The sequence below is a fragment of the Vollenhovia emeryi genome, unplaced genomic scaffold (genome assembly GCF_000949405.1).
Source record: "Vollenhovia emeryi isolate VEMERY1.0 unplaced genomic scaffold, V.emery_V1.0 DF939228.1, whole genome shotgun sequence".
Classification (NCBI taxonomy): Eukaryota; Metazoa; Arthropoda; class Insecta; order Hymenoptera; family Formicidae; genus Vollenhovia; species Vollenhovia emeryi.
The window spans coordinates 344,701-355,383 of NW_011967138.1; the positions used below are offsets into that span (position 1 = coordinate 344,701).

A 10,683-nucleotide genomic window follows, 5' to 3' on the forward strand; every position below is an offset into this window, starting at 1 on the left:
AAAAACATTTGTATGTACCGCCGATATAATATTCTTTATAGAAATGAAGATTTTCGAAGTATCCTGAAATAAATTCAAAATCAAATTTTCACTTAAGTACACGCCGCGAGCCGCGTCGCCCGAGGGTCGATTCTGTAGCTTACGATATAGTGAAAATGCTAAAAGTGAGCGGCTTTGTCTCTTTCTAAGGGGACAGTTAGAAAGGGACAAAGCTACTCCCTTTTAGCATTTTCACTATAGCGTAAGATACAGAATTGACCCTCTGGTCTTGGCGATCATCGCTGATCATCGTCCATCATCGTCGTGCATTGCAGTGCATCGTTCGTCCAGGATACACGGCATCGACGCACGCAAAAATCAACATACGGAAGAGAGACGCGCCGAACCGTGCCGAACGGCGCGAAGTGATGGAATCAGCGGGATGTGGCGTGCAGGGCGGGACGCGGTCGGCGTGGGTGGGGGCGGACGACGGGGTGGGGGAAGACAGGACGGCCGGGGCGACCTCTGGCGCGGCAGGCCGTGGGCCGAAGTGCATCGCACTATGCGTTGCATTGCTGTCGAAAATGGCGTCGAGCTCGGAGCTGCTGGAATATTCGTCCCCGGTGAAGCGTCGTAAGGTCGACGGCGGCGGCGGCGGCGATGGCCACGGGAGCAACAGCGCGTCGTCGACGGACCCGCGGCCCGGCGAGACATCGCGCGACAGCCCGCACGACGATCTCGAAGGTATCGAAATCCGGCTGGGCGGACGCGCGATCGCGCCTAACGCCACGAAAATTCGCGGGTGCGTCGCGCGCAAGATGGCGGCGCTCGGCCGCCTTTCTCGCCCGTCTGCCTTCCGCGTCTCTTCCGTTTCGGTCGCGCGGCCGTCCAACGGCGGCCATGACAGTCGCGACCGATCACGTTGGCGATTTACGTAGCCGCGCTTCCCGCGCCGTGATCGATCGATCGGCACCGAGTGCCGTCGCCTCGATCAACGTCGCGGGATACATTTTTATTCTCAGCCCTTTTTTTCTCTCCTCTTCCGATTTTCGCCCGAGATACGACGGATCCCTCGGTTCCCACGGTGGGCGTCGATCGATCGATCGTATCGGGAGATTGCTGGGCGCGCTAGCGCTTCCCGTTTGCGTTCGCAGATGGCATTCGCACAAGTTTGTTCGATTCGCTCGTTATGCACGGTCTCCTGGCTCCTACTTCGGGTCGGAGCACAAAGCGACGTAATAGCTTACGACAAAGACGTAAGCGTAAACGTAGATAATGCACAAGCTTTGGCGTATGTCGTATTTACCGCCAATTACATACGACGTTACGTTTACGTAAAAGCTTGTGCGTGATCTACGTTCACGCTTACGTCTTTGTCGTAGGCGATTACATTGCGTTGTGCTTTGCTTCTGCTGATGGCTGAAAACGAGACGTAAGCGCCTATGTCTGTCGCCAGTCGTAGGCGTAAGGCGAAGCAGAGAAAACGTAAGTCGTGAGGTTATTGTGTAAACGTGAAGTGACGGAGCGCACATACGGGTCAGCCCGAAGCGACGCAGTAGCTTACGGCAAGACGTAAGTCGTAAGCGTAGATAGCGCAAAGCTTTGGCGTAAACGTAACGTCGTATATAATTGGAAGTTAATACGACATAGTCAAAGCTTGTGCGCTATCTACGTTTATAACTTACGTCTTGCTGTAAGCTATTACGTCGCTTAGTGCTCTGACCCCATGTTTTTTCTGCCTTACGTCTACGACTACGCAGACGTAAGCGTCTTGTTCTCTGCAGTCAGCAGAGAATCTTCCGACTTTCGCTTTCGGTCTGTTCGTGTTCATTTGCATTTGAACACTTTGTACACGGGCGCTCTGTAACTGCGCTCATACTTTTTGCACTTGAAATGCGATAGATTAGACACTTGGAAGAAAAGAGAAGAGAGATGAGGAAGTTATATTACGACGAACAAACCTGATGATTTTGCTGTTAAGTCTGTTCTGTTTAGCCAAGGTCTTTTATCCCTTTTTTCTCCAACGTGATGAGAAAAAAAGAAATTCTGTAAAAAAGAACAAACCTCTTATTTATCCGTCATCTTAGAATGTCAGCGGGCTGTTTGTTTTAAGTATCGCTTTGGCGTAAAAGTAATGTATCTGTGTGCAGAGACTGACTTTTTGGATCGCATACTATACTCGTATGATTATCTTGTAATCAAATACATCAATTTTTACATCCACAAAAGTACTATTTTTATTATTTTAATATAATTACTTTGTAGCCGAGTATAATCTAATTCATTTATATCTACGACTCTTTTGTTTGTTCCATTGAATTTGTGTGAATTAGGTAATAATTAATTTTGTAATTGTTGTAATTGTTGATTTATCTTGGAAATGTATAAATAGAATTGTACTTGCCTTTACTAATGCAAGGTAATAAAAAAATGAGCTTTTATGTGTTAGTCTAATACCATCATGAACTTAATCTATTTTATTGTCACCTTAAAAAAGTAGTAGTCTTAATATACGTTATTTTATTAATAGTGTAAACTATATTAAATATATTATGACTGTTATTAACACAGAAGCACTTGGTACGGACAGTGGATTCAACGAACTGAGCGATGAATCCAAATCAGCTTCCATATCTCCCGCAGCTACAAATTTAATATCACCATCATCGAGAGTCGACTCCACCAGTAACGATACCGGCTGCCCGTAAGTTTCTACAATTTCGTACATATGTGAAATAAAAAGTATCAAACATTATTTTCTTAGAAAGTAAATTTTTTGTGTTAGACTATATGTTGATATGATGCTGACATTAGTAGTATCTTTCTCTTTAAATTTATCCTCATTTTATCTTAAGCCTCCTTAGTGCTCACAGCCATGTTGGATTATGACGTCAGAAGCGAGAAATGGCACTGAGAATCTTGTTCTGTAGTTATGAAGCGCAAGAATTCTCAGTAGGTTTGTTTTCAATTCCTGCACTGTTGAACTAGTGCAATAAATTAGAGTGAGACAAGTATATTTTTTCTCATTCTATTCTAGCTTACTGTACTAGTTCACTAGTGCGGGAACAGAAAACAAGCCTAGTGTCATTTCTCGCTTCTGACGTCACGATTTCCAACATGGCCGTGGCGAGCCCAGAAGCCTTAAAATATTTACCAAAAATAATTGGAGAATTAAAAAAAATATAAAAGTCTGAAATGTTATACATGAATAAAAAAATAGTTTAAAATGTGAAGGATTCAGTTACTTTTTCCAGAAGTTTTACACAAGAGTAGTTTGTAGTACTCCGAGGGGTTGGTCACTGACGTAATCTTTGTACAAGGGCTAGGTAATTCAGCGGCAATCCAACCGAATCTTGGGTAATCCAATATATTTGGGATAATTCTATATAATTCACTCTGTGCTTAGTAAAGTTTTTGATTACAATTTTTTGTGATTTATTATTTTATTGAAATTAAGCAAAATGGAAAATTCTGGACAATCATCGAGGGAACTACTGGTTGCAAACAACACGGAAAAGACACTGATGAACAGTAAATTGCTAAATTATTTGATCGAACTCTTACAAGAAACTGGATATTGCAGTGAGAGTTTATTTACAATTGAGGAAAAAGACATTGAAGAAATAGAAAAGGGAATAACTACATTTGTTAATAGATAGAGAAGATTATGTCGAGTATTATGGACCACTGTTTTACAAAAAGACTGGAGTAATTTGAGGTAGTATTAGGTAATCTTGAGTAATCTGAGGTAATTTAAGGGTCATTTTTGTACACTATAACCGCTAGTGACCAACCCTTCGTAATACTCGTAATTTTTATGCTCGCCAGAACATATTCAATAACTTTTTAAATTTACGTCTTGCCTAATTACACGTTATCGTTTCAGGATTGACACCACAGATGAGAAAGATGAGGTATCCTCCACTGTCTCAAACCTGTCGGATTTATCAGGATTGTCCGACCTCTCTGGCGAAGCGGAGATCAGTCATCAGTGGAGAAACGCCTCTTCGTGGATTCAGAAACAGATGCTGACAGGCGCGGATCCCAGGGATCTCCTACACCACCTCCTCATGGACTCCACCCAGATCCCTGAGCAGGTCGACGATCTCACATTATGGAAGGTATAGATATATAACTTCTCTCACATCTGCAGTATTTTTGAGATTAAGCAAAAGAGATTGTTGCGCAAAGTGTAACACTCTCGATTGTACTGATTTTCAGATCATAATCAACATGATGTCCGAGCCTCCGAGACGGCAAAAACTCAAACACGTAAATACCTTATCCGACGTGGTACGATTAATTTGCAATAGCAAGAAAATTATAGTATTGACCGGCGCGGGTGTTAGCGTCAGCTGCGGTATTCCTGATTTTAGAAGTAGAGATGGTATTTATTCAAGACTAGCACAGGATTTCCCAGATTTACCGGACCCACAGGTACTTCATTCGGCTTTATAATTATGATATTTGAATTAGCAGCTCATAACACGTTTACTCCTTTTAATGTTCTTAACAAGCTGTTATAATTCAAAAAGTATTTGTCTAATTTGTGTTTCTTAATTTGTACTTTTAGGCAATGTTCGACATTAATTATTTTAGTCAAGATCCCAGGCCATTCTACAAATTTGCGCGCGAGATATATCCAGGGCAATTTAAACCTAGCCCTTGTCACAGGTTCATCAAAATGTTAGACAAGCAGAAGAAGCTCTTGAGAAATTATTCACAAAATATTGACACTTTGGAACAGGTCGCTGGTATCGAAAACGTGATTGAATGCCATGGTAAGTATATGTTACACATAAAAAGAATATAAATGATATATTGGTTTTTTTACTATATTAACAGCTGCATAAGGTCTGTCAGTTTTTTTTTTTTTTTTTTTAATGAATATACTATGACAATTTTCAATGCTGTGACCATTGGGAAGCCTCTTTTGAATTAACATTAAAAATAATTAATTCTTATCATTGGTTTTTTCTGCATAATATATGTATATGTAACAACATAATGTAGTAGTACATAGGATAGTATATATTTTTAAGTACTACATATTATACTACATTCAATATTTTAGGAGTTAATGTTTGAGATCATTGCAATTTATTAAATGTATTTGTGTAAAGATAATCTTGATAAATAATATTGCAGTATTTTCGACTTCGACTCAGGACGAGTCTGAATCATAAAACTTTAAGCAGGCCGCACGCACATCCTGATAGATTTGTAGGAACAAAACGCATTTTGCAGTTCTTCAAAATTTATCTTGTTTTTTTTTACTACTATTCTCTGCCACTATTACATTATTTTACGTTAACGTTACTCTTCTAACGTATTTCAGTAAAGTTGTATTTTTGAAAATTATTATTTACAATAAGGCGTTTTGCATGATTAAACTTTGACGTGATACAGTATAGATATTTTGGTGTTTATGTTGTTTGAATTAATCTAAATCATTTATAATACATTTGCAAAAATGTTTGATTTTATATTTTCTTAACAAGATTATGTAGTTTATCTTGTAGCGTGCAAGCTTATGCAAACTCACAGTTGTGTGCATTTACGTTTCTTAATCACCGAATGTCTTCTGTTGAAGGCTCCTTCGCCACCGCGTCGTGTACACGATGTAAATACCAAGTCAGAGCGGACGACATCAGGGAGGATATCTTCGCACAGAGGATACCGACGTGTCCGAAATGCCGTGTCAACGCGTTGCCCTCCCTATCCGAGGTGAATTGCAGCGAGAACTACAGAGGTAAATAGAGCGACTTATTTCTACGTGATCCTTGCTGATAGTGTATTTATTTGCAGTCTTTCATAATGGCTTATCAATTTCGATATGATACGGAGGGTTAACTATCTTTAGTGATAGTTTTCCGGTTATTAGCCTTTGCTATAATGTCGCGAGTCGATGGCCAATGAGAGAACCGTTATCTACTCTTCTCGGAACGTGTCTCGAACTAAATGAAGTTACTGATTCAACGCATAAGTTGATACATCAATTGTAACTGCGAATAAAGCTCGCTTGTTAATAGGCGCATAAAGGTAAAACTTATAAGATTGCACTTACTTGTGTGAGTGCCGTGTTTCGCGGCTATTCGGAACAGCGGCTTGTCGTTTGTTGTCCTAGGTCGTTTGCCGTTTCCTCAATTCGACAGTGTTACATGTTACGATTGAGCGGAACGTACAAAATGCCATTTCAACTTAATTTTGTTTGATTTAGATCAATTTTAATTGAATTGAATTTTAATTTAATTGAATGCTCTGTCGTGTAATTCTCAGATCTGGTGTCGCAAGGTATAATGAAGCCAGATATCGTCTTCTTCGGCGAAGGGCTCCCAGATGCTTTCCATGACGCGATGGCCAAAGACAAGGACGATTGCGATCTTCTAATCGTTATCGGATCGTCCTTGAAGGTTCGGCCGGTAGCCCTAATTCCTTCATCCATTCCGTCGCACGTACCGCAGATCCTTATTAACCGAGAACCATTGCCACATCTCAAGTTTGACGTTGAGCTACTGGGAGATGGTGACATTATTATAAATCAAATATGTCATTTGTAAGTAAGATTAATCTTTTATACGAAGGCTTTACGAGTTGAACATATAATAATTATTGGTACTTAAATATCCCTTAGAGTTGGCATTTAATTTCTTTACGTTGACATATATGTACACTAAAAATCTGCATATATAATAAATTGTTTTACTTAACACCAATTCAATACAATGATTGTTTTAATCGCGACAATTATAAAATGTTGATTCGGTATTGTGCAGAATGGGCGACACTTATAAAGAAGTCTGTTGGTACGACAAAATTCTGAAAGAGGTCTCGCAGCTCTTGCCATTGCGGTGTCTGTCCGACGACACGTGGGAACAGAGTCAAGACACGACAAGTAACACCGAAGTGTCGCGCGATAGCGTGGAAGTCGATTTAAAACCTCACAATGTATCATCGACCGAAAGTCAGGATAGCCTTTCGATCGCTGCGAACGCGGTGCCACAGCACACGGACGACATCAATGCCTGCGTATCATCTTCGTACGTGGAAAACCCAGACAAGAGCTTCAATCTTCTGGGAGAAAGTCCGAAAAGACGATCGGGTGACACTAGTATAGAAAATAGTCCTAAGAGGATGAATTTCGGTAGCACGCACGAGACGGAAGCTGTGAGTTCCAAGTCGCCAGCGAATGCCGAGTGCGCAATGATTTCTTCGGAAAGCGAGATCACGTCCGCAAGATCGACGTTTGAGAACAATTCGGAAGAATGTCAGGTGGTGCCCACAATATTGTCCCTTTCGTCGGAAGCTGTAATAAGCGAAAACACCTTGGAGTCTCACAAATCGCTGAACAAGCGTGGAAAATCGGATAAGTATGACGATGCCGCGAATGTAGACGCTGCAGAGTTGGATAAAACGATACCGAAACCGAGACAAGCATCGGTGGACTCCGTACTGGATTCCGGCATAGGCGACAGTTGTAACAGCATCGACAGCACAGAGGAAAAGTTCGATATAGCGGAGTTGAAGAACAGAAGATTGGAGAGACACTGCTGGCAACCAAAGATTCGGGAGAGCCTCGCTACCAGACTATCAGGTACATATTTACCGTGTAGTTTTACATACCACAAATACTCTGGCATTCTTATAATTAGCACAAGTATTAACACGGCAATTGTTTTTACAGAAAATTCCTATTACCAATTGGCACCGGGCAGATATATTTTCCCTGGCGCGGAGGTCTATTCCGAACCTGAGCAATACGATCAATGTTCCCTCTCGGCAAACTCCGAGAGCACAAATAGCGACAGCGATTCCTCTTCCGGAGAAGAAGAGGAAGATGAGGAGGAAGAGACGTGTAAGTCTGAAGTTTATTATTGAGTTAACTTAATTCTTACATGTTGACCTTATACCTAACAACGGATACTCTTCCTCTTCTTCCATTATTTCTCGTTTCAATTCTTCCATCTTACTTTATTTAATTATATTATGTTTTTGTCTTCAGGCGCGGATGATGATCTGTCAGAAGACGCGAACGCCGACGCCGACGCTAACGGTCAAAGCAACGAGCGCAAAGTGGACGAATAAATCTTACACTACTACGCAGCATCGGAAAACTGGAACTGCATAGCTAATAATTTGATGTTATTCTATCGATCTTTACCAGGAGTTGTTGCGATCATCTGTGTACAGTGATAAGTAAACGGTGCAATTTTTATGGCTCAGTTACGAATCAAAATGATACATTACCAAATATTGCGTATATATACCAGAGCATGCAATATATGCGGTATGTTCCGTCATAAAACCGCCACAAGCTTTGCCAGCGTGTTCGGATAATTATTCCGAGCAACAATGTTCATGTACACCATAGATCAATTTAGCTTTGTTCCCAAGATATGAGCACTTTGTTGTATAAGACTTCATGATAAAAGCTTACTGATTTCCATGTAATAATTATTTAACTTATTGATATAAGAATTTTGTGACGGAACATCCCCCACACACACACGCACGCACGCACGGATATATATGTATATATATATATATATATATATATATATATAATTATTATGAATTAATTCTCAATTTTAAATTAAAACAAAGTAAGTTTGAAAGCTGTAAAAAAATAAGACTTTATTCACACTCCGTAACGGTCTAATAACAGTTTAATCTTATTATTTTACATAGGTTTTAATAAGAATCCATTCCAATAATGATTCTCAAAGAGAATAATTTTATCAGATAAATATATTATACCATTCCCTAGCTTCAACTAGAAATAAATAATCCTACGCGGTCTGGCAACGTATTTTAAGTGCTAAGTAAGGTTTATATCTTGCAGAGCGCATATCTGCTTCAGCTGTAAGTTGTTCCCAAAATATATTTTTAATGTTAAAATGAGCATTTTCTACATCGAAATATTGAAACAGATATGTACAATAATTGATAAGTTTGAAATTATGAATTATTTGAAAAGCGAGAAAGGGAAATAGCACTTATTTAAAAAAAAATAGTGTGAATAAAGTCTGAACTAAATAAAGTTTTCAAGCTGCTAAGGTTGCTACACAGCTGCGATGATTGAGATTTGAGTCGGTTATTTTTGTTTTGTTTCGTAACTGTTGACAACAGAACCGTAAGTTTAAGTCCTCGACATGTAATGTAAAAGGTATACGCACTATGTTAGCATTAATTCACATGTATATATGGCCAGGAGTCATTGACTACAAATCTGAGGTATTCAGTGGAAAAGTTAATGCACATGAAGTTACTTTGTGCGATATGATGGTTACTGCATTTTCACAGATATATCCACTCGGTTTTTTCGAGACATCAAGATTTCGGTGAAGAAACCTTTACACGGCTACACAAATATTTTGTTTGTGGGAACGTGGCAATGTATGCGTGTCGCAAAGCACACGTATATGCAACACGTTCAATTTTTAGTTATAAATATACTTTTTTTAATATTTTACTTTCAGACGGCACAAATCGAGGGATCTATACTTAGTCTGTAAAGCCCACGGCTCGCGCTGCGTTTTTGCTTGCTCGATTTGCGTGCTTGCTGCTATGTATGTAGCAGTGCTGCTGGCGCGTTTGCTAGCTTGGCTTCGGACAATGCGGATTTTTGTGCTGGCTGATATCAATACACATTTTTTAGTACCTCACTTTGAACATGGTTCAACATGGCAATGGGACATGTCCGTATGTAGATACGATTTCTCTTTGTGAGTCGTCGACTATCAAAATTGAAATAATTTTGTCCAATTTTCTTATTACTTTTGCAACATGTGATGAGCATTACATTTCTCCACGTGTTCAATTCAAACAAACGACACTTGGTACAAAGAAAATGCCCTCGACATAAGGCATCCTGATCAGCTCTCACAATCAGCTAGCGCGAAAGCACGCAAGAAAAATATCATTCGACTTATCACAAAGTGGCGATCGTGGCACGGAGAGATGCGCGCTGCTTAGTGAACAAAAAGATCCGATTTCAAAACTGACCAAAACATCATTGATTCTTATTTGATTGCTTCTCAGTGGGAACAGGCAACCCACCGAGAATATCTTGCCATAAAGGCAGTGGAGGGGCAGCTCCTTCATCGTACTAGCAGGGGATTCATAGTCCACACTATTGAAATTTGTTTAAAAAATACAGAGATCTCAACATCTCCGAGTATACGAGATCGAAATGTAGTCTTATCATGAGAATTCAGCGTGACCAGTGGAGTCGGCAAAATCGCTAAGCAATCCAGCAGATAAAATTGCACCGTCTGTCGCGGGCTTTATACACAATTCCACATACTTCCGTGATTTTTTTTCCTTTTTTGTACGGTAACTTAGCGACGCTCACGATAATGTACATAAGATATTGTCACTCTTGCACGCAAAATGTATTTTGCCCCCCTCCCCTCTAGATTCACACCTTAATAGCACAACTGATAGTTGTCCACTATGCTTACAATTTACGCGAGGATTATAAGAAAACGATCGAGATTGCTTTTAGCTTACCGCGCTTATCCGCAATTATTTCTTCTCTATCACAGATAATCTATTTAATCTACTTCGTATGTGTAAAATGTAAATAATAGACTTTCAGCACGTCTCTCCTTATTGCAAATGACAAAGTGAGAGTGTAGCAACGTTAGAAAAAATTGTATTACGTTTTAACTAAGCGATGTGTGTAAATACGAGATTAATTGT

At 40.0% G+C, this 10,683-nt stretch overlaps 2 protein-coding genes across 2 annotated transcripts; both read left to right on the plus strand.

The window, feature by feature from the left end:
- Positions 1-542: 542 nt before the first annotated feature.
- Positions 543-919, plus strand: LOC105560519. The gene has a single exon (XM_012009694.1). The coding sequence runs from the start codon at positions 564-566 to the stop codon at positions 915-917; it is 354 nt and encodes a 117-aa protein (XP_011865084.1). The 5' UTR covers positions 543-563; the 3' UTR covers positions 918-919.
- LOC105560518 (NAD-dependent protein deacetylase sirtuin-1) lies at positions 897-8,535 on the plus strand. Its single transcript, XM_012009693.1, has 10 exons — positions 897-1,464; positions 2,551-2,683; positions 3,866-4,100; positions 4,201-4,416; positions 4,553-4,760; positions 5,573-5,731; positions 6,259-6,535; positions 6,756-7,573; positions 7,664-7,834; positions 7,982-8,535. The coding sequence occupies exons 1-10, from the start codon at positions 1,422-1,424 to the stop codon at positions 8,062-8,064; spliced, it is 2,343 nt and encodes a 780-aa protein (XP_011865083.1). The 5' UTR covers positions 897-1,421; the 3' UTR covers positions 8,065-8,535.
- The last annotated feature ends 2,148 nt before the right edge of the window (positions 8,536-10,683 follow it).

What these genes read in the sequence shown, in the direction of transcription:
- LOC105560519 (XM_012009694.1), top strand. Translation starts at nt 564, where the DNA reads ATGGCGTCGAGCTCGGAGCTGCTGGAATATTCGTCCCCGGTGAAGCGT.
- LOC105560518 (XM_012009693.1), top strand. Translation starts at nt 1,422, where the DNA reads ATGTCTGTCGCCAGTCGTAGGCGTAAGGCGAAGCAGAGAAAAC. An exon ending in AAACGTGATTGAATGCCATG is followed by an intron (nt 4,761 to 5,572) that starts GTAAGTATATGT and finishes CTTCTGTTGAAG; the next exon opens with GCTCCTTCGCCACCGCGTCG. An exon ending in AGATGAGGAGGAAGAGACGT is followed by an intron (nt 7,835 to 7,981) that starts GTAAGTCTGAAG and finishes TTTTGTCTTCAG; the next exon opens with GCGCGGATGATGATCTGTCA.